Source organism: Jaculus jaculus, chromosome 6, assembly GCF_020740685.1.
Source record: "Jaculus jaculus isolate mJacJac1 chromosome 6, mJacJac1.mat.Y.cur, whole genome shotgun sequence".
NCBI lineage: Eukaryota > Metazoa > Chordata > Mammalia > Rodentia > Dipodidae > Jaculus > Jaculus jaculus.
This window is the reverse complement of record NC_059107.1, coordinates 71,806,090-71,831,004: the sequence shown is the minus strand read 5'-3', so window position 1 is coordinate 71,831,004 and position 24,915 is coordinate 71,806,090. Positions and strand designations below refer to the sequence as shown.

Sequence of the window (24,915 nt, the reverse complement as noted above, 5' to 3'; positions counted from 1 at the left end):
AGCCTACTTTGTCAGATAATGGCACATCCTGAAGCCATAGATTGTTACTAGAAAATTTTCATTGCCAGGGATGGGATAATTTCCAGTGAGTTGTTGGCCAGGGAGGTCTCCATTGCCTCCAAAACATTACAGAATATTGCCAAGGCCCTTGGTTTCCCACCAGAAACAGATGATAAAACCCTACTGCTGAAAACTCCACATGCCTGGGAGGCAACGCCGCTGAGTAGTCAAGCTGGGGCTGAGCTAAAAACCTCCTCCCTGAGACCAGCCAACTGAACGATGAGAAAAAAACTGTACTGCATGCAGTCCTATGGGAGACAGAAGTCATCAGCAGTGAAAACAGTGGACAGTTTGGCCAGACAGGCCAAATGATCGAACGGGTGCAAGAGTGGCATGTTTGTTCTAGGGGAAACCCACTGCTCTCTAATTGGACTGGAGACCCACTCTATGAGAGGGAATAGATGTCTGGAACTAAAATCCTCAAAAGCCTAAGGCAGGGGAGGTCATGAGCCTTAGTGCTATAAAGCCTGCTATTGTCTGGCTAAATGAATATATTATGCTCACCGAACTGCCTTGTAAGTACAACACTTGATGTTCATATTCATATTAATGCTACTCTCACTTGTGGTTAGAGAAGCTTTTCTTTTCAGATGGTAGTGACCACTGGGATGACCCAAAAGGCAACTTAGTGCTGAGAAGTGACAGGAGTGTCCAGCACTGAAACATTTCTATCACTCCCTCCAAAGCTCAGGGTTCATTGCAGAAGGGGTGGAGGACAGAACGTAAAAGCCAAAGAAAGTGTACAACTCCTTACAATACAACTGTACAGACAGAAATTGACCTCAATATCCACGACCTCACAGTGCCTAGCAGCATCTTCACAAGACCCTCAAAATAGAAGGATAAGGCAATGACATCAAAATAAAAGTGAGACCAACAGAAAGAGGTAGGGGATATGATGGATATTGGAGTTGTGAAGGGGAAAGTGGGAGAAGGAAGGGAATGATCATCATTTATCGTCTGTAAATAGAGGTTGTCAATAAAAAATTATACAATAAGCCAGGTTGTGGTGGTGCACACCTTTAATCCTAGCACTTGGGAGGCAGAGGTAGGAAGATTGCCATGAGTTTGAGGTCACCCTGAGACTATACAGGGAATTGCAAGTCAGCCTGAGCTAGAGCAAGACTCTACCTCAGAAAACCAAAAACAACAACAAAAAAAAACCCAACTATGATTTCTTTGAAACATGGAACCAGACTTCTGGCTAAGATAGTGTCATAGGAACCCCACCAAAGCAAGGGAGAAAAAAAAAAAAAAACCAGAAAAATACACTCTTCTATTAAAAAGTGAAAGTGTATAACAAAAAATTATCAGTTGCCGCCAAGAAGTAGGAGAGATCCAGAGCATCTAGAGCCCACAGAAGAAGGCATAATTGGCTCAAACAGGGATAGCAACAGGTCTGCATGGCCATAAGCTCCAGGCTTGGCCTGAGCAGCAAGAAAACCCAGGTAAGGGGATTTCCCACTCCCCCCAGCATCCTCGCAAACTGAAGAAACGTGAGGGAGGACAGCAGGGACCAGCGGGGACGGGGATGCTTGTGAGGAAAAGGATGGCGAGAACCAGTGGGAGACCTTCAACCACCATCTACAGCCTCCCCTTCCCCCATCACCAGCACAAGTGCCAGCAATCACCAGAGACCTGGGGAAGGGAGCTCACCTACACAGCACCTGGCACAGGCAATCAGAGCAGCAACCCAGCGACCCAGCCAGCCTACCTAAGCCCACAACACAGTGAAGAGGGAAGCAAGTGGGTGCACAGCACAGCTGAGACCAAAGCCATCCCAAAAGGTAACTGGGATTACAGCAGGTCAGCACCCACCAAAAAAGCCTGGTATATAGGCTAATTGCACATCCCATGTCTGGTTAAATTATATGCTAAATCTGATGGAGGGCCGGACTTGCCATTCTTAAATAAGCTATATTTTGGGCTTGCAATTTGATGCTTCTTGATTTATGTTGGGCTCTGAAAGGCCCAGGCGTGAGGCCTAGTGGAACTTCCTGAGCCTAGATAAAGTTTGGTGACCTGTCTCTGGCCAGCTATGACTCAGCAAGATGCCTAATGGCTTCTGGCCTGCTACCTCCACGTGGAAATTATAATTACCATTTCAATAGTTAAAGTTTACTATTGGCACTTACCTCTTCCCCCATCCTAAAATCCCCACCTTCATCCCCAACATGATATATAGGCAACCTCTCAAGAGTAATAAAGCGAGTTGTTTCTGCGAGTTCCTGCATCGAAAAGACTCCCAACTCAGTGTGGTGTTTCTCCAGTGGCCAGGAGAGGTTTCTGAGTCGTCCGACGTTCATCATCTCCTCACCCCCTGGGGAGGAACCAGCAGGCCTGGTCCTTCCCTTGGCACTACCTGACTGGGAAGGAGCCCCGCAGATTTATAGTGCCTTTGTCTCCTCTTCTGTCCTTCGTAGGGGAAGGTTCTCAGTCACAAACTGACCTTGAAAACCTCAGTCTCCCAGTTGACAGGATTAAGGGTGTGGAGCAACACACCTCATCAGGGACTATGACTTTGTTAGAGAATCTATTTGTCATAATACCTACTCTTGCATAAATACTCTGTGCTGTTTTTCACTGATTATGGATGTTCTTTAGTTAAATTTTAGAATTTGCTTGTATTTTGTTTCACCCAGTCTATTGGAATTCTCTTACAGCAGGCAAACCCAACACTTAGGGTCACTCCTGTGGTTACTCTGGGAGTCTTAAGAACCACATCAAGGACCTTAAGCTCCTACCCTGAAGATATCTAACATCAGATTGACTGATACATCTAATAATATTTCAGATAATTAGAAAACCCAAGTAATAAATAAATCCAAGATATAAAAATCTCTACATTATAAACAAGAAGCAGAAAAAGAAATCAAGACAATATAAATCCACCAAAAAGTATTAGCCCATCAGAAATGACCTCCAATGAGACTTAGTTAGAGAAAATGCCTGAGAAAGATTTCAAAGATTGATTAAAGGGCTGGAGGGATGGCTTAGCGGTTAAGGCATTTGCCTGCAAAGCCGAAGGAATCTGGTTTGATTCCCTAGGACCCAAGTTAGGCAGATGCACAAGGGTATGCATGTGCCTGGAGTTCATTTGCAGTGGCTAGAAGCCCTGGTGTGCCCATAATCAATCAATCTCTCCCTCTCTCTCCCCCCTTTCTCTACAAAATAATAAAAATAAAATATTTTAAAAAGACTAGTCTGAGCTACATGTCTCAAAAGAAAAAAATTTTAAAAAAGAATGATTACAAATATGATCGAGGAAATCAAAGGAAAGCAAAGAAGGCACGGGAAAGCAGTTGAATGAAGTATAAGGTCAATGCAAGACATGAATAATGAAATAGAAATAAAAAAGAAAAACCAGTCAGAAATACTAGCAAATACAGTCAAATAAAAATATGTAGAAAATCTCACCAGCAGAATGGATGAAGGAGAGAACAGAATATCTAAACTATGCAAATCAATAAATGAAATACATTATATAAATGGATGGAAGGACAAAAATCACATGATCATCTCAGTAGATACAGAAAAGGCTTCTGACAAAATCCAGCATCCCTTTATGATGAAAGTCATACAGAGATTGGGAATAGAAGGAATGTATCTCAACACAATAAAGGCTAATTATGACAAACCTATAGCCAACATAATACTAAATTAAGAAAAACTTGAAGCTATTACATTAAAATCAGGAACAAGACAAGGGTGTCTACTGTCCCCACTTTTATTTAATATAGTACTGAAAGTGCCAGCCATAGCAGTAAGGCAAGAGACACACATAACAGGGATACAAATCAGAAAGACAGACATCATTAGTTGCAGATGATGCAATTCTATCGATAAAGAACCCTAAAAACTCTACCAGCAAACTGTTAGAGCTAATAAACACTTATATATTATATTATACTATATTATATTATGTTATACTATATTATATATATAGCAGGATACAAAATAAACACAGAAATCAGTAGCATTCCTATATGCTAACAACAAACACACAGAGGATGAAATCAGAGAAGCACTCAGATTCAAAATTGCTTCAAAAAAATCATAATAAAGTACCTTGGAATAAACCTAACCAAAGAAGTGAAGGATCTCTACAATGAAAACCTTAAAACACTCAAGACAGAAATTGCAGAAGATACTAAAGAAATGGAAAGACAGCCCTTGTTCTTGGATTGGAAGAATCAATATTGTGAAAATGGCAATCTTACCAAAAGCAATTTACTCATTGAATGAAATCCCCATCAAAATTCCAATGGCATTCTTCACGGAAATAGAAAAGCAATCCTAAAATTAGTTTGGAAGCACAAAATACTCAAATATCTAAAATAATTTTGAGCAACAAAAATTAGGCCAGTGGTAAGACCATATACTGGACTTTAACCGATATTACAGAGCCACAGTAGCAAAAACAGCATGGGACTGGCACAGAAACAGACATGTAGATCAATGGAACAGAATAGAAGACCCACATGTAAGTCTATAGCCACCTGATCTACGAAAAAAAAAATGCTAAAACTAATCACTGGAGAAAAGACAGCATCTCTAGCAAATGGTGCTGGGAGAAATGGATATGTGTCTGTAGAAGGATGAAAATAGATCCTTATCTTTCTCCATGCACAAGAATTAAGTCCAAATGGACCAAAGACCTTAAGATCAGATCTGAAACTCTGAAGCTGCCAGAGGAAAAAGTAGGGGAAACCCTTCAAACTGTTGGTCTTGGCAACAACTTTCTAAATATAACCTCAATTGCTCAGACAAAACAAACAAACAAACAAACAAACAAAACACCACAACACTAATCAATCACTAGGACCTCATGAAATTACAGAGCTTTGGCAAAGCACAGTACACTGTGAATAGAGCAAAGAGACAACCTACAGAATGGGAGAAAACCTTTACCAGCTATTATGTCTGACAGAGGATTAATATCTAGGATATATAAAGAACTCAAAAAGCTAAATAATAAGATCAAACAACCCAATTAAAAAATGGGCTATGGTGCCGGGCGTGGTGGCGCATGCCTTTAATCCCAGCACTAGGGAGGCAGAGGTAGGAGGATCGCCGTGAGTTCGAGGCCACCCTGAGACTACATAGTGAATTCCAGGTCAGCCTGAGCCAGAGTGAGACCCTACCTCGAAAAACCAAAAAAAAAAAAAAGGGGGGCTATGGAACTAAAAAGAGAGCTCTCAAAATAAATACAGATGGCATATAAACATCTAAATAAAATGTCCTAAACTCCTAGCGCCATCACGGAAATGCAGATTAAAACTATGTTGAGATTACATCTCACTCCTATCAAATTAGCTGCCATCATGAAAACAAATGACAGTAAATGCTGGGGAGAATGTGGAAAAAGAGGAACCCTTCTACACTGTTGGTGGGAATGCAATCTGGTCCAGCCAATGTGGAAATCAGTGTGGAGGTTCCTGAGACAGCTAAAAACAGACATACCATATGACCCAGCTATACCACACCTAGGCATATATCCTAATGACTTGTTTCACTACCTTAGAGATACTTGCTCAACCATGTTCATTGCTGCTCTATTCACAATAGGTAGGAAATGGAAACAAATTACAGGTCTCTCAACTCATGAGTGGATAATGAAGATGTGGTACATTTACAGAATGGAGTTCTACTCAATAAGAAAAATGAAGTTATGATATTTGCAGGAAAATGGATGGATCTGTAAAGGATTATACTTAGTGAGGTAACCCAGGTCCAGAAAGCCAAATGTCACATATTCTCTCTCATATGTTGATCCTAACTACAAATAACCGGGCTTCTATGTGAGTAGGAATAAAACTCAGGAGCTGAGGCCATTAAACTAGAAAGGTGATAAAAAAGGGTATGGGGGGGGGGCTTAATAGGATGGTATTGCATATGTGTAAGTAGAATAATAGATTACTGAGGGGTGAAAAGGCCTAAGTGAGGTCAGGGGAAGAGATTGAGTAAAGGAAAGGTGGAGGGAGGCCTAATCAAAATCTAAGTGAATATAAGTAAGACATATTGAAACCTACTTTCTTGGATAATGGAACACTCAGAAGCCATATATTGTTACTAGGAAATTTTCAGTGCCAAGGATGGGATATCTTCCCGTGAGTTGTTGGCCAGAGAGGTTACTGATGCCCCCAAAACATTACAGACATTGCCAAGGCTCCTGGTTTCCCACCAGGAATAGATGGAAAGACCCTATTGCTGAAGACCCCACATTCTTGGGCTGCAAGGTCACTGAGACATCCTGCTGGAGCCGAGCTAAAAACCTCTTCCATGTAGACCAGCTGACAGAAAGCTGGAGGAAGTCATTCTGCATGCAGTTCAAGGGGAGAGAGAAATATCACCAGTGGAAATACTCAACAGTGGACACTTCAAGCCTTAAATTTGGCCAGCAGGGCCAATTAAGTCAATGGGTACAATAGTGGCATGGATGTTATGGGGGGAACCAACCACTCTCTAATTGGACTGGTGGACCTCTCCATGGGAGGAAATACATACCTGATACTGAAAACTGCAACAGGGGTAGTCATGAGCCCTAGGAGTGTAATAAGATCGATTGAGGGGAAAGGGGTAATGATGGAGAGTGGAGTTTCAAAAGGGGAAGTGGGGAGAGGGAGGGAATTACCATGGGTTACTGTCTACAATTATGGAAGTTGTCAATTTAAAAAAATAAGAAAAATAAATAAATAAATAAAATGTGGAACCTTGAAGAATTATCATCAAGAACTGTAGTTTCATCTGCTTAGCTACATGAACATAACTTCTTTCACTGATTTTTTTTAATGGGGAAGTAGATGTTATTAAAATGAGAAACAAACTGACCTTAGTCACCATTCTAAAGTGATTTTACACTTCCAATGTCACTCATTAGAATAATGAGACATCTTATCCCCAGATACTGTAGGTCTACCAAAATTCTTTAATCTTCAAACTATCATGTTTCATTAAAAAGACAATATTGTATTTTATTCTACTGTATGGATGTGAGCCACAATAGTTCCTCTGAAAAGTTACTGAGTAGAAATTAAAAAAACTAAAATCAGAGAGAGGAGAAAGCAGACAGAGAATAGAAAATAGATGAGATAGTGGAGCAATGGGTAAAGAAACATTCCTAGAATGTCTATATTATTCCTAAAGTTGAACTCAAAAATGGTTTGTAATTCAAAGTAATTCACTGATTTCAGAGCCATGCAAATACTACCTCTGGTTCTTTATTTGTAAAACAAAAAAACAGCTGTATATGAAACTACTATAAAAATGTCTGGGCTGGAGAGATGTCTCAGTTGGTTCAGGTACTGACCTGAGTTCCATTCTCCAATACCCACATAAAGTTAAATGCACACAGTGGTGTATGCATTTGGAGTTCATTTGCATGCAGTAACTAGAGGCCCTGGTGCATGCCTGTTCTGCATCTCTCTGCTTGCAAAGGCTTTTAAAAAATCTGTAACACCACTTTGGGAACAGTTTTAAAAAGCAAGGCAACACCATCAAACATGGTAATGTCTTGAATCAGTGTATTGTTGGGTACTGTCTCATAATTGAAGATCCATTTGTACCTCAAAGCCACAGAGATAAAGCCAGAGCACTCTATGTGGATATGCCAAAAAAATGAGTAATTGGTAGTCAGCTACTAAAAATACACACACCCAAAAATATTCTATGTACATTATTTTAAAAGCTTAATTTTATAGATATTCTCTCTAAAACCATGTAGAGAGAAAATCTAATGAATGTGAGAGTAACTTTTTTGGGTAGCACTTTCAATGTACCATGTGGACAAGAAAAAAATGAATGGGGGGAGACAGAGCAGGAAGGGAAAATGAAAGGGAGAAGAAGGGAAGAAAGGAGAGGAAGAAGGAAATAAAAAAGGAGAGGAAGAAGGAAATAAAAAAGGAAAGGAAGATAAGGAAGATGAAAGGGAGGGAGGGAAGAAGGAATGAAGGGTGAGTTAGTAATTCCTTAACTGTATGTTTTATACCTAGCCTAGTATTTGAATTATATATATTTCAATATTATCAATCACTTTCTTGTTGAATGCCACAAAAATCACTAATAAAAAACTACCAGCTGAATATATAAGGTTTTTGCAAGTTTGTGTACAGTCAGCCCTCTATGTCTGGGTTCCATAGCCATAGATTAACAAATCACAGATGAAAGAAAATTGGAGGCAAAACCTACACCTCTACTAAACACAAACTTTTTCTTGTCATTATTTGAACAATATAATACCTATTTCTGTGGCATTTGCATTGTATTATATTAGTTATTATAAGTATCTAGAATGATTTCAAAATTGTGGGGAAATTTAAATAGAGTATATGCAAATAGGACACTTAGCAGGTAAGGCACTTGCCTGTGAAGCCTAAGGACCCAGGTTCAATTCTCCAGTACCCATGTAAGCCAGATGCACAAGGTGCCACATTGAGTCTGGAGTTCATTTGTAGTGGCTGGAGGCCCTGGTGCGCCCATTCTCATTCTCACCCCCCCCTCATAAATAGATATAATACTTTTCAAAAAAGAATATATGTAAATAGTATGTTATTTTATAGAAGAGACTTGATCATTAGATTTTGGTATCCACAGGGTTCTTGGAATTAATCTCCTATAGCGAGATGAATGTATGTACCTTCTGTTACAAACTTCAATATACAAGCTGCAACACAGCTATAATATGAACAAGACTGGTTTCTTGTTGTTAAACAATGTTTAAATCTATTAAAGAATTTCTAGAAAACATGTTCCAAGAGACCTCCCACATCAACTTCAAAGTTTCTTCCAAACCACTGGTGGGGTCAGGATGTGAGAAAAAGTTGAGTGACTTTGACTGAAAGACAGAAGATTTTAAAATGAGCCAATTAAAAACAGCATTTTTTTTTTCTTCCTAAGGTAGGGTCTCACCAGGCTGACTTGAAATTCACCATATAGTCTCAGGGTGGTCTTGAACTCTGCAATCCTCCTACCTCTGTCTCTCAAGTGCTAGGATTTAAAAGTGTGCACTACCATGCCAAGCTAGCAGGAAATTTAATCTGCCTTAGTTAGACACAATACAAAAAGAAAAAACAGACTTTAAGTTTATATTGTATTCTGCCAAGTGTGACACTACTGAAACAGATCACACTGCCCATGTGACAAGATCCCCCCTAAAGTGCTCATCTGCACCCAGGTAAGGAAGTGAGCCAGGACAACATCCAGAGAATAGTCTGTACAATGCTGCATAGCTAAACAGTAGGGAACATATTAGTGTCAATGTAAAGTTTCACACAAAGTCTGATTAAAATACACCAATAGGGAGTTCACACTGTCCCCTTTGTAAAAAGTTACCTTGATGCTTTAGTTATTCATAGCTTTTCAAATAGCTGTCCACTTATTAGTATTATTTTCTTACTTTTACTTTTGACTTGTGTGTTTACGTGTCTGAGTTAGAAGTCTGTGTGTGCAGATGTGTGCCCCATGTGCACACATTAGCAGAGAAAGACGCTGGGTACTGTTCTGTACTGCTCTTTTGACTTTTTTCCAAGATGGAGGCTCTCACTGAACCTGGAGCTCCTAATTTTTGCTCAGACAAAACTAGTTGACCAGAGAGCTCCAATGATCCTCCTGTCCACAGCCTGCTCGGTGCTGGGAGTACAGGCAAGCATGGACAGTCATGACCAGATTTTTACATGGGTACAGAGGATCAAATTCAAGTTCTTAGGATTATACAGCAAACACTCTGACATACTAAGCCATCTCCCCAGCTCAGAATTCATTAAGTTAAATGCAATCAAAAACTAAAGACATTCTTCACAGAAATAGAAAAACCAATCCAAAAATTCATTTGGAATCACAAAAAGCATCGAATATCTAAAATAATATTGATCAACAAAAATAAAGTGGGAGATATCACCATACCTGATTTTAACCTATACTACAGAGCCATAGTAACAAAAACAGCATGCTACTGGCACAAAAGCAGACATGTATATCAATGGAACAGAATAGAAGATCCAGACATATAAGTCCAGGTAGCTACAGCTACCTGATATTCGATAAAAATGCCAAAAACACTCATTGGAGAAAAGACAGCCTCTTCAGCAAATGGTGCTGGGAAAACTGGATATCTATCTGTAGAAGGATGAAAATAGATTCTTCTCTCTCTCTATGCACAAGAATTAAGTCCAAATGCATTAAAGACCTTAACATCAGACCTGAAACTCTGAAACTGCTACAGGAAAAAGTAGGGGAAACCCTTCAACACGTTGGTCTTGGCAAAGACTTTCTGAATATAACCCCAATTGCTCAGACAATAAAACCAGAGATTAACTACTGGGACCTCATGAAATTACAAAGATTTTGTACTGCAAAGGACACTGAATAAAGCAAAGAGGCAACCCACAGAATGGGAAAAAAAATCTTAGCCAGCTATATAAATGTAGAGGATTAATATCTAGGATATACAAAGAACTCAAAAATTAAATAATAAGAAATCAAACAAGCCAATTAAAAAATGGGCTATGGAACTAAATGGAGTTCTCAAAGGAAGAAATACGGATGGCATATAAGCATCTAAAAAAATGTCCTATGTCCCTAGTCATCACGGAAATGCAGATTAAAACTACATTGAGATTCCATCTCACTCCTGTCAGATTGGCTACCATCATGAAAACAAATGATCAAAAATGTTGGCGGGGATGTGGAAAAAGAGGAACCCTTCTACACTGTTGGTGGGAATGCAATCTGGTCCAGCCATTGTGGAAATCAGTGTGGAGGTTCCTAAAACAGCTAAAGGTTGATCTACCCTATGACCCAGCTATAGCAGTCCTAGGCATATATCCTAAGGACTCATCTCATTTCCTTAGAAGTACATGCTCAACCATGTTTATTGCCACTCAATTCATAATAGCTGGGAAATGGAACCAGCCTAGATGTCCCTCCACTGATGAGTGGATAGTGAAAATATGGCACATTTATACAATGGAGTTCTACTCAGCGGTAAAGAAAAATGAAGTTATGAAATTTGCAGGAAAAGGGATAGATCTGGAAAGGATTATACTAAGTGAGGTAACCCAGGCCCAGAAAGCCAAGCGCTGCATGTTCTCTCTCATATGTGGATCCTAGCTACAGATGACTGGGCTTCTGTGTGAGAAGGAAAAAACTCAATAGCAGAGTCCAGTAAGTTAAAAAGGAGATATAAAGGGAAGAGAATGGAAGGGAGGAGGGTACCTAATAGGTTGGCATTGTATATATGTAAGTTGAAGAATAGATTAATGGGGCTGAAAAGGCCCCAAGTGAGGTCAGGGGAAGAGATTGAGTAAAGCAAAGGTGAAGGGAGGGCTAATCAAAATCTAAGAGGATTCAAATAAATCATATGGAATCCTCCGGTTTCAGACAATGGAACACCCAGGAGCCATAGACTGTTGTTAGAAAATTTTCAGAGCCAGGGAGGTCCCTGATGCCCCCAAAACATTATAGGCCATTGCCGAGGCCCTGGGTTTCCCATCAGGAATAGATGGTTAAGACCCTATTGCTGAAGACTCCACATACTTGGGCTGCAAGGCCACTGAGAAATCCTGCTGGAACTGAGCTGATAACCTCCTCCATGTAAACCAGCTGACAGAAAGCTGGAAGAAGCCATTCTACATGTAGTTCAATGGGAGAAAGAGATACCACCAGTGAAGATACTCAACAGTGGACACTGCAAGCCTTATAATTGGCCAGCCAGGCCAAATGAGCTAATGGGTGCAATAGTGGCATGTCTGTCATGGTGGAAACCAACTGCCCTCCAACTGGACTGGAGGCCCGCTCCACGGGAGGGATTAAATCCCTGATACTGAAAACTTAAAACAGGGGTAGTCATGAGCTCAGGGGGTGTAACATCTGCTGATGTCTGGATAAATGTATATACTATGCTTATCAAACTGCACAGTAAGCACTTCTCTCAATATTTATACCCTTATATTAACACTCCTCTCACTTTGGGTAGAGAATCCTCTCTTTTCAGATGGCAGTGACCTTGGGATGACTCAGAAGGTATCATAGTGCTGGAAAGAAGTGACTGTAGTACTGAGTAACATCTCGATCACACCTTCCAAGGCTCATGGTCTAATGCGGAAGAGGTGGCGGAAAGAATGTAAGAGCCAAAGGAAGGGTAGGACTCCTTACAATGTGCTCCTTCCAGACACAAAATGTCCTGGATATCCATGACCTCATAGTGCCTGACACTACCTAAACAAGACCATCATAAGAGGAGGAAAAGATCATGACATCAAAATAAAAGAGGAACTGAGATGGGGAGGGGGAGGGTATTACCATGGAATATTTTTTATAATCATGGAAAATGTTAATAAAAATTGAGAAAAAAAAACTACTACTGTAGCACAGCAATTAATAACCATCAATAAAACATACTTACTAACTGTCCTCTTCTATTCTGCCATGCCCAAATAACACCATCTTCTGACACTGGTAGCTGGCAAGGAGTCTGTTCCATTGAAAATAAAGGATGTTCTAAGTCTTGGGGCTTACTGTGTTGATTCTCACCAGGTATCTGTGCATCTATTGGATCTCCTGTAACAGTTTCAGTACAGAAATGGCCTACTTGATACCCATCACATCCATTTGCCAGTCTTTCAGAAAATACCTGATTTGTCAATCCTCCCATAGGGTAGTAGGAAAATTCATTTAAAAAGTGGGAGCAGAATTCTTCTGGGAACATCTGCCAATCCACTTTTGAGGGATTTTCCAATAAATTTAGGAAGTCTTCTGGGAGTGACACAGCATGGTGACTACTTGGTACAAGTTCTCTGCCATCAGCTGAGACAGCATGAATTTCTCGGAGTGCATCATGAGGACTAGTTGTATGCCTGTGCATTTGTGGGGCATAGGCATCAGCATCAAACACACAGGAACAGCCACCAGAAGGGTTGCATAACTCTATGTTATAGGTTTTACCATTAAAAGTAAATTGTTCAACTGTGGACTTGGCATTTGCTTCTATGAAAAGGTATACATTCCCATTTGTCCCACATGGAGCTAAGCAGTCAGTGTTGTCAGGAGCAATGTTGTCTTTCTTCAAGCAAATTCTCTCTTCTTCTTTAAGTGTGAGATTTCCTTCTCTCAGTTTTGATACATTATTACCAAAGGATTCAGGAACACCTTTAGCTGATTCAGAGTAAATCGGTTTCAGTTTTGAGCTTCCACTACTGTTACTATAGGTCTTCTGTACCACTTCTGACTTCTGTGTAACTGAAGTTGACCTCTGGTTTAAAGGTGGCACAACGATAAGCTCTTTGTATTCATTCAATCCACAAGTTTTGTCACTCTTTTCTATTTGAATTGTTTTAACATTAGAATTTTTTGTTATGCTAGAACTAACCCAAGTTAATGTACTCTCACTGGACACTACCTTGCATTTAAGTACATCAGTTTCCAAAATTGTTTCAGAATCTGACTTGACATTTTCTATGTTTTCTTCACTTGTCTCTCTAAAATTAGCTTTCTGTGCTTCCTTTTCAAAATTTTCTAATATGCTAGGATCATCAGATTGATTGTGTAATGCCCTGACTGAACTCGCTGCACATATTTCATCTTCTGATTTCTCACACAAGCCTGTCTCCTTTTCTTCTCTATCAGTACAGGTTGCAGAAGTAAATGCAGAGGACCTAAGGATGTCCTGAGAAGTCCTGGAGTGATCATGAGAATTGTCACTTGGGGGACCTCCTTGTAAAATTCCATGTTTCAGGATATCTGTTTTCTTAGTCTTCCCCTTTGTGTCTGGCTGACATTCATTGTGAGATAAATCACAGGTCTGTGTCTGTGCCATGTCTACTGAGCTATGTTCACACAGGCCTGCCTGATACCAAGATTTCAAGTCCAAATCCTCCTTGACATGACTTTTGGCCTCTAAAATGCTCATTCCACCCTCACCTTGATAAGATGAACTGTTTTCAGATTGCAAGGACAGCTCACGTCTGTTTGCCAGCTGGGAGATTCTGGTTTCCAGACTGCTATCAGTGGGGTGCTGCTCTTTCTTCAGCACACCAAGTTTGCTTGAGGCATCATCATTGAAATCAGCTTGAACTGGGAGACACTCATTTTCTAAGCTCTCTGAACTTAACCTTTTGGGACTTAAATTCATCCTATCTAGACCATAGGAAAGAAAACTACCTGATTGGCTTACACTGAAGTAGGAATTTTCATTGCTTTTTAGGAGTGTTTCAGAGTTATTGTCTCCTTCCATTTGAGAGTTTAGGTTTTGACCAACACTACCTGTTGTAGCCTCAGGTTCACCATTCCCTTTAACGTATGAAATGGCATTAGGTAAATTAATAAGTGAATCATCCATCTGCCTTCCTATTCCTGAAGCATGGTTCTCTCTGTCTTTGGAGATAGCAGACATGTACTTTAGTGAGTCATTGCCTATGTTAACATTTAATTCAGGGGGTAGGCTAGTACTATGTAATGTACTACTTTCTGTGTAATCTTTTGGGAATTTGGCAAAAGCTCCTGCCCTTAAAGACTCAGCATACAGACTATTAATGTTAGCTTCATAAGATGGATCACCACTGCTCATCCAATGCTTAGAACTAAGTTCAATTTTCTCACTAAATACTTCCTTTGTTTCATGTGGATCTATTAAATCCTGGAATAACAGCTCTTCCTGTGACATCTTTAACTTGCCTGTCCCTTGTACAGCATGTGAGACTGAATATTCCTTCCTGCTATCTACGGGCCAATCCTCTCCTTGAATTTCAGAGGTAACAGCTAAATGACATTCTTCTGCAGTAGCTCCATACATAGGAGTATACAGCGCCTCTTCTATGTTCAGATACTCAGGATCTATAACACACATACTATAAAATCTTCTCTCTCTTGTATCCTTACATTGTTTACCCCCAACACAAATAGGGCTTTTACTTTGCAATTCCCTAGCAGATAAATTTAATGAGTTATTTTCATTAAAACTTCTGATTTGATCATTTACTAGTCTTTCTTTCTCTATTAAGGAGTTCTCACAAGTGGCCAGGTAACAAAGCAGCTGGCCACTTACAAATGTTTCCTCCTGTTGGTTACACAGTACTGGCACATGTGACAGAGGCTGGCCATCTTCAAAAGAGCCCTGTTTGTCACTACCCATGCACAGTGGTACACAGACGCTCATAGAATTCTGCTCAGTAACAATATCTGGAATCTTGTCATCCTCATCTAAATTTTCATACCTATTTAAGAAATTATACATTGAAGAGGAAACAGAATTTAATGACTTCTTTGGTCTATGATCCTGCTTGTGCCCAGACCTTGTAAAAATTCTAGCCAACATATTAGTACCAGCTGCTCTTTTGGCTCCATTCTCAACATTGTGAGACTCCTCACTTTCAAGGATATCAAATAATGAAGGTAAAGTTTTACTTATCTTGTCCTCCGGTTCCTTCTCTTCCATAGATTTTTGTAACAGGCCAATTTTCTCATTGTCTTTGTCACTATTTAATTCTTTGCTGAAGCAACAACCCATGTTCCAAAGTTCAAGCACTCACATCACACTGCTTGTCCTTTTTCTGAGCTCTACAAATGCACCTCACAGTAACTTGCTATGGTTTCTGAGGAGAAGCCAACACCCAGATACCAAAAATAACTTGTTGCACAGCAGTCACATGTTCCTGCCACTCAAATACAAATCCTAATGACAACAGAGCCCAGTCTGACATCCACCAGATTCCCTATGCTGAAATCCAAACAATATATGGAATCCAAAGGTTTAGAGCAGCAGCAGCAAAAAAAAGGAGCTATATATTGTCTTTCTTATATTCAAAAATTCAGTTTAAAAAACAAAATTATTAGCTGAGCTAGAATAAACCTTAAACTTCGGGCCTTTCTGTATTGTTTCAGTATTTTCTGAATTATATTTCATGGGATAGCAGCCACCAAAGAAGTTAGTTTATTTCCTCAAATGGAAAACAATACCAGAACAACTTCAGTAAAATCTACAACTACTGATAGCTGTATCTCAATTTCTAGCTTTGAGAAGTGTTTGTGGATATTAAGGACTGACTCCTAGTTCTTACAACCATCAAAATGGAATGGAGGCTGAAATGCATTTCTAAGTAGTTAAGGTGAAATAACAAATTGTCTAGGATTTGCATTAAGAGTTCGCCACAAATATATACATACATAAAAACCTATATGTACATGGGAAGAGGGTGTAAGGCACAAGTAATCCAATGACAGTGCAGGTAATTGTTTAACCCCATGATGGGCACACTGGGGTTTACTAGACAATTTTTTTTTTACAAATGTCTGAAAAATTATAATTTGGGAAAAAGGCAAAGAACAAGGAAAAAAAGAAATACTCATATTGGCCAGGCGTAGTAGCGCACGCCATTAATCCCAGCCCTTGGGAGGCAGAGATAGGAGGATCACCATGAGTTCAAGGCCACCCTGAGACTCCGTAGTGAATTCCAGGTCAGCCTGGGCCAAAGTGAAACCCTACCTCAAAAAAAGAAAAAGAAATGGAATTTCAAAAGGCAAAGTGTGTGTGTGTGGGGGGGGATTACCATGGGATATTTTTTCATAATCACAGAAAATGCTAATAAAAATTTAAAAAAAGAAAAAGAAAAAAAAAACTTGTACCCATAGTAGAAGTTTCTTAAAAGATAAATAATGTGCTTTTAAAAGCAAGCAGGTGTCATTTGCAGAAGAAATACAAGTACTAGCTATTTTCAGAGAAATTCAAGCTATCCGACTGGTAGTCTACTCCTATTCAAGATGCAGCTTGTTCCTTAAAAAAAAAAAAAAAAAAAAAAAAAAAAGATGCAGCTTGTAGTAGTAATTAATCTGAACTACTAACTAGTTTAACAAATAATCATTAATAAACTATATGATCAAAACTTGCCAGGTGTTTTTTAATCTCAGCACTGGGGAAGCAAAGGTAGGAGGACTGCTAAGTTTAAGGACAGCATGGAACTACAGAGTGAGTTCCAGATCAGCCCAGGGTACAGTAAGATCCTACCTCAAAAAGGCAAAATAAATAAAGAAATATAAAAAGATAAAAGTTTGCAGTGTTTCTTTTTCTTTTTCACTCCCCTCTCTTCTTCTCCACCTTCTTCTTCCCTCAGTGACGCCCTTCCTTCTTTCTTTGGTGGTGCTGAGGAGCAAATGCATGACTTTGCTAGGCAAACACTCTATCGCTTAAGTATGTTCCTATTTTTTTTTTAATTAATGAATAAGTGGTTAAGAATAAGTTCTCTGATCTTATTACCTGTAAAGAAGCATCAAAAGATTATTCTAGGGCTAAGAGATGGCTCAGTGGTTAAGATGCATGCCTGAAAAGCTTAATGACCAAGGTTCAATCCCCAAGTACCCACATAAAGCCAGATGCACAGTGGCACATGTATCTGTAGTTTGTAGTGGCTTGACACCTTGGCACACCCATATTCTCCTTTTCTCCCTTATTCTCTCTTTCTATCTCCTCTGGCCCTCTCAGCTTGCAAATAAATAAATATTTTTTTAAAAAGATTATCTTAATATAGGTCAGGTATGTGCAAGTTGGATTACCAGTATAAGCTTTAAAGTTTCACATTCTAATTAGAAAAGATGGTATGAGGGTTGGAGAGATGGCTTAATGGTTAAGATGCTTACCTGCAAAGCCAAAGGACCTAGTTTCAATTCCCCAGGAGCCACATAAGCCAGATGCACAAGGTGGCACATGCATCTGGAGTTTGTTTGCAGCGGCTGGAGGCCCTGGAACACCCATTCTCTATCCACCTCCCTCTTTCTCTCTCTAATAAATAAATAAAATATTTTTTTAAAAAGACAGCATGACTATAGGTATCTTTCTTTCTGAGAAGCATAAACCCTTATCTAATATTACTTCTCCCTTACACATTTCACATTCCTTTCTCAAAAAGCATTGCTGCTCATTTATGGAAAATGGGTAAGAAGCCAAAGTAGTTCCTCCAAGGGGAATGAGGCTCTAACTGGGCTGCAAAGCAGTGGAATGAATTGGAGTCCCTGGATGAACTTCAGTAGAAGCATGAATCTGTGACAGTGACTTGCTATGGGATCCATGGCCCTAATTGGTAAGGGAAAGAATTGTTTTTAAATCATCTTTTTATTTATTTATTTAAACTTATTTACTTGAAAGAAAGAGGCAGATAGAGAATGGGTACATGAGGACTTCCAGCCACTGCAGAACCTCAGATGCATGCCACCACCTTCTGCATCTGGCCTTACATGGGCACTGAGGATTTGAATTTGGTCCTTTGGCTTTACAGGCAAGTGCCTTGATGGCTAAGCCATCCCTCCAGCACAGGTAAAAGAATTTTAACCAAATGACATGGACGCATGCCAACAACCCTCAAGAAGATTCTATCATAGTGACCCAGAGTAGTCATCTCTGTGTACCAAATGCCCTCAAAGCTTCCCTGATCCCTTCCTGTACAGGCATCACCCGCAGGCATCACTCATCCAAACTCTTGGGCAAAATGTCACAATCTATGCTGCATTGATCACCCTTGGATCTCTACACACTGAAATCTGACTTTTAGCACTGTCCGTAGAAACAGCTCTTGCTAAGGCCACAACTGATGACCTGCTTTGTTTCAAATCTGTCAAGTCAAGATGTCCTTATTTATATCACTCTTTCCATTTCAACCCAGCATTGCTCTCTGGTTTTCTTTCGACTTCTCTGACCATTCCCTTCCCTAGTTTCTTGAATACTCCAGTTTCATCATTTGCCATGTCTGTAAATGCAGAGAAATTTAATGCAAATTTGGTATTTCGATCCCATTACTTTAATAAGCTTCAAAACTACTAGCCCCTTAAGTCAAGGTTAGCCAAAGATTTTTAAAACTATTTATTCATGAGTGTAATGTACCTATTGTGTACACTAGGGACACCTGTTGCTGCAAGTTAACTGCAGACACATGTGTCACATTGCATCCAGGTATAGATAAGTGCTAGGGAATTCAACCCAGGCCAGTAGGCTTTGCAAGCAAGCACCTTTAACCACTGAGCCATTCCCCCCAGCCACAAGGTTAGAGTATGTTAAACTGATTCTCCTTTACTAGGACCAAAATAAAAGAATATTTTATAGACACAACTATAGCTCAATGCCTTCTATCTTCACGTCTATAGGTATTCTGTAGAAAAAGTTCCACACAAACTTTGGCAAGACAACTTTAAGTACTGTATGGCTACTACTAAATATATGTCTATCCATGCTAATCTGTGAACAACCTCTCCATAGAAAATACCTTACCCACCTTTAACACTTACATTCAGCATTAATAAACAGGCAAATTTCATTCAGAAAGCATTAACTGCCTACTAGACACAAGTAATGAGCAAGCCAGAGAAATGTATAGGACATAGGAAATGCAAACCAAAGGGGACTAAGGAGACATAAGAAGGGAGGGCAAATCCACAGAGACAAAGAATACATTTGTGACTGCCCAGGAACAAGGGAGAAAAAGGGATTAACTATAAATGGATATGGATAATAAAAACGTTGTAAAGCTGGACTCTGGGGGGGGGGGGAGGGGTATTGTGCTTGTAATCCCAGCTACTTGGGAGGTTAGAACAGGATGATCGAGAGCTCAAGGCGAGTCTGGGCCCCACACACAGCAATACCTTGTCTCAAAAAGAAAAGTTATGGGCTGGAGAGATGACTTAGCAGTTAAGGTGTTTGTCTGTGAAGCCTAAGGTTCCAGGTTTAATTCCTCAGTACCCACGTAAAGCCAGATGCACATGGGTCTGGAGTTTGTTTGTAGTGGCTAGAGGCCCTGGCATACCCATTATCCTCTCTTTGCCTCTTTCTGTCTCTCTCTCTCTCAAATGAATAAAATATTTTATGTTCTTAAGGTATACTTTAACAACACAAGACTTAGTAATCCCACTAAATATTATATTGTATAATTAAAATTCAACAAAAATAATAAAATGAAATAGGTGTAGTACACATCTGTGATTCTAGCATTCAGAGGCTAAGGCAGGAGGATCTTGAGTTCAAAGACAACCTGGGCTACATATAGAATTTTGAGCCAGCCTGGGTTATAGAGCAAGACCCAGTCTGGGATGGGATGGATAAAAGGAATAAAATGAGGGCTAGAGAGATGGATTAGTGGTTAAGGCACTTGCCTGCAAAGCCTAAGGACACCCAGGTTCAACACTCCAGGTCCAACATAACCATAAGCCAGATACACATGCTGGCATGTGCATTTGGAGTTCAATTGCTAGAGGCCCAGGCGTTACCCCGCCCCTTTTCTGTCTCTAACAAAAATAAAAACCAGCATGTGGTTAACATTCACAATGACCTGTTGATCAGAGAGACCTATAAGCTTTCCCAAAAGAAGACAGAATTCTGTCAGAGTACTTGATGACCCACCTAAGACTAATGGTAAGACTCTACTGCTGAAGATACCATATGCTATTGGGACAGAACCTAGCTAGAAACTGGAAGAGAGTCAATCCCCAGACAGTTAGCTTGTCTAGTGCCAGAAAGTGTTATATGAGTGACTGGGGGAAAATGACCAACATTTGTATAAGCAACTTGTGGTCTAAGCTACTCAACAGCAGTCAACTTGATGTGATGCTCACCGTGCAACAGTGGCACACAGCCATGGTGGGTTACCAACTGCCCTTGATTTGGCTAGTGGATCCGCTCAATGGAACGAAACCCATAGCTGGAACGGGAAACAAGTCAGAACCATATCCAAAAATAAACCTGCTCTCCAATATCAAGTGGGCTTCAAGAGGGCCTATATCTATTAAATTCTCTCTAAAAGAATGGGGTGAGCCGGGCGTGGTGGCCATGCCTTTAATCCCAGCACTCAGGAGGCAGAGGCAGGAGGATTGCTATGAGTTCAAGGCCATCCTGAGACTACATAGTGAATTCCAGGTCAGCCTGGGATACAGTGAAACCCCTACCTTGAAAAACCAAAACAAACAAACAAAACAAAACAGTAAAGTCACCAGAGCGTAAGGTGAATTTTATACACACACACACACACACACACACACACACGAATAGAATAATTAAAAACATTGGCAGAAATGTCTGACAATAATGTATCTTGGACACTACTCTTTGTGAGCTGTACATGCAGAGGTCAGAAAAACAGTGTCAACAACACTTACCACACCTGGAGGGTCACAGTGCTGAATGAGTCCTACCACCACCTTCTTAAAACACAGCTACATTTCCTTAATTTTTTCCACCATGAATATGTGTTGTAACAAGATATCTAAGAGTCTCGGCTACAATTAAACAATCTATGATTAATCTTAAAAATGAATTACCTGACTCAGAGCTGGGATGGAATTTGTTTGAGAAGTCGTCTGAGATACAGGACCATTCATCTGTTAAATTGAAAACATTAAAAACACTATCACTACAATATAAAGAAAATAATTTGAAACCATAGTAATTAAGCAAAATCCCAACCCACTGAAAAATACATTTTTACATGACAAAGAAATTTATGAATGCCTAATATATTCAGAAGGATCAGGATCCTTAAAATGTGTAATTCTGCAATTCTTCCTTTTTGGGGGGATTTTCAAGACAGGGTTTCACTCTAGCCCAGTATGACCTGGAATTCACTATGTATTCTCAGGGTGGCCTAAAACTCATGGCTATCCTACCACCTCTGCTTCCTGAGTGCTGGGATTAAAGGTGTGTGCTGCCATGCCCACCTGAATCATAGGTTATAGTGTTGTTAAATGTTGAACTAGATTCTTTTGTTAAATATTTTTATTGACAACGTCCATAATTAACCATAATTCTCTTCCCTGCACTTTCCCCTTCACAAATCTACCCTTCATCATATCCCCTCCCCCTCTCAACTCATCTTTTATTTTGATGCCCTCATTTTTATTTTTTTTCCAGGTAGGATCTCAGTCTGGCCCAGCCTGACCTGGAATTCACTATATAGTCTCATGGTAGCCTTGAACTCATGGTGATCCTCCTACCTCTGCCTCCTCCTCAGTGCTTGGGATTAAAGGTGTGTGCCACCACGCCCAGGTTAAGTTTCAACTCTAACTGAACGTTTTAAGTAAAATTTCTGGTAGTTTCAGAAATTTTTTAAAAAAAGGCTACTTTTCCCAAAGCCATTTAGAAACTTTACATATTATTGGGTGACAGGATAAAATTTTAAGAAGTGGGGGTGGGAGGGAGGGAATTACCATGGGATTTTTTTTTTTATAATCACGGAAAATGCTAATAAAAATTTTTAAAAAATTAAAAAAATTTTAAGATGAACAAAGGCCATCAAAATAAAAAAGTATGGGGGCTGGAGAGATGGCTTAGCGGTTAAGCGCTTGCCTGTGAAGCCTAAGGACCCTGGTTCGAGGCTCAATTCCCCAGGACCCACGTTAGCCAGATGCACAAGGGGGCGCACGTGTCTGGAGTTCGTTCACAGTGGCTGGAGGCCCTGGCGTGCCCATTCTCTCTCTCTATCTGTCTCTTTCTCTCTGTGTGTCTGTTGCTCTCAAATAAATAAACAAAAAAATTAAAAAATAAAAATAAAAAAATGATAAAATCTTAATAAACTCTTCAAATATACTTTATAATGGCTACAATGGAATATATTTATACTGTAAAGTACAATTCCTTGATGTAAAATACAAAGCTTTTAAGTATCTATAGAGTAATAGATGCCAATTGCTTTCTGACTCATCTAGGCACTTGTAGTACCTCTAACAAAGCTATTATGACTTATTTTTCCATAATGATAAGGTTCAGAACATATCATCCCAAATATTGTACTTTGGACACTTGCAGAAATAGCAGAATCAGAACACAGAAACTAGCAGAATTCCCTCACCACTTCTCTCCTCAAGTGGACCATAAAAAGAGGCTGAGTTTCCTTCCCTTGAAAACAGGTCCTAAGTCCCACCTTCCTCAGAGATCCTAATCTATGACCAGAGGAAGGAATGTCACAAATGGGTGCCAAATAATACCAGACCAGGCCTTGCCAAGGTCTTCCCATTTATCACATTAGATTATACCTTCTTCTGTGTCGTTATGCTCGTCTGTCATTATCTACTTCTTTGTCACTATAGTATTCCTGTGGATCCTTATTTCTGAAGGCTCTTTCTTGCATCATATTTATTGCTAATTAAGTGTGTTTTCATCTTGTGTATCTGTCTTTAGTTACAGGAGTCTTAGCTATGAACATTAGAAAAGTAAGAAGTCTTTTTCCTCTCCAAGTCTGTGTTATTTAATATGCATATCCTAATAAGTTTTATTATTACTAGTTTGAACTTTCCTTAAGTTCAATGTAGAATTCTTTATCAAAAAGAAAAAATGAATGCCCAAGCTCTCCTCTCTGACAATACCAACCAGATGAGAGCTGTCCTTGCCCTCCTGGACTCGCTGCGCCTGCGGTTCAGCCACAACTTTAGTGTCCTGATCAGAAGTCATGGGCTCCACTGGGAGAAGTTAAATGCTAACCTCAGGATGCTGCAAAACAACAAAGTAAACAGGTCATTTGAACAACATGGTATGATTGACTATTTAAAAAAAAAACAAAAGTCTCTCTATAGCCAAGGTGGTGTGGAACTCACTGTATAGCCCAGCTGGCATCAAACTTGAGTGATCTACTTGCCTCGAATACTAGGATTACAGTATGCCACAAAACCTGGTATTGTGATTTGATCTTAAAATCCTCAAGTTTTCCAGAACATTTGTTTACCCTTCTGGATTCTAAGTAGTTTAAAGAAATATGTCCATAATATACATATTAATCATCAATAAGTAATACTTTATTAAGGAAATTTCTTCTGCATAACAATTTAGTAAAAATTACATTAGAAAACTTAGTAATCATGTACAGACACAAAAAGCCTACTCATGCTCAGAAATTCATCTTGAAACCTACAACAAAGGCATTAATACTCAGGACACATGAGGATTGTGTACAGCATAATAAAAAAAAACATACAAACAAACAAAGACTGAACATTTTTCCAAGGATATAACACAACAGATCTGCCAACGAACATATAAAAGACAATCAACCTCATTTATTATCTGAGAAAAGCAAATCAAAATCACAAAAGGCTATCACCATGCACCTGTTACGATGGCTATAAAAGAAAGGCAAGTGATAACAAGTGTTGGCACAGGTGGACAGAACAGAAACTGCTGCTGACAGGAACTGACAGGAACTGGTGTGTCACTGCTGAAAATAGTAAGGTGATTAGAACTACCATATTACACTACCATACAACTACATTTTTGGTATATATCCAAATTAAATGAAATCACCACCTCCTAAGGATATCCTATGTTCACTGCAATATTATTCAGGGAAACTTTAAGAAATTGAAGCTTATTATGTGCCAGAAGATAGCTTGCTAAGTGAAATAAGCTAGGCAGTAAAAGTTGAATATTGTATGATTTCACTTATACATGCAATTTCTCTTTAGTTTTTAAACATTTTTATTTATTTGCAAGCAGAGAGGGAGGGGTGCGGGAGATGCCATGGGGCACGCCAGGGCTTCTTGTCCCTGAAAACAAACCCCAGATGCATGCACCACTTTGTGTATCTGGATTTATATTCCTAGGGAAGTGACCCTGAGCTGACAGGTTCTGCAAGCAAGCACCTTTTTTTTTTAAAGGTTTTTATGAAGTTAAGAGTTTCAGTCTAGCCCCCCGCTGACCTAGAATTCACTATGTCATCTCAGGGTGGCTTTGAACTCATATTTGATGTGAAGTTAAGTTTCTAGCCATGAGTTCAAAGAGCCTAGAATACCACGTCTTGGTGGGGGAGGGGGGGTGGGTCTCACTCTAGCCCAGGCTAACCTAGAATTCGCTATGTAGTCTCAGGGTGGCTTTGAACTCATGGTGATCCTCCCAAGTGCTTGGAT

The 24,915-nt window shown here is 39.6% G+C and overlaps 1 protein-coding gene across 2 annotated transcripts in view; it reads right to left on the bottom strand.

The window, feature by feature from the left end:
- The window catches only part of Larp4b (La ribonucleoprotein 4B), a 94,171-nt gene extending 70,662 nt beyond the window's left edge, over positions 1–23,509 (bottom strand). For both annotated transcript variants that reach the window (XM_004662200.2, XM_045152341.1), the window contains exons 1-2: positions 23,387–23,509; positions 21,343–21,402 (exon numbers count right to left, since the gene is read on the bottom strand). In XM_004662200.2, coding sequence (XP_004662257.1) covers positions 21,343–21,402; positions 23,387–23,467 — 141 coding nt within the window. In that variant the 5' untranslated portion in view covers positions 23,468–23,509. The remainder of the gene's footprint in view (positions 1–21,342; positions 21,403–23,386) is intronic.
- Between the last annotated feature and the right edge of the window lie 1,406 nt (positions 23,510–24,915).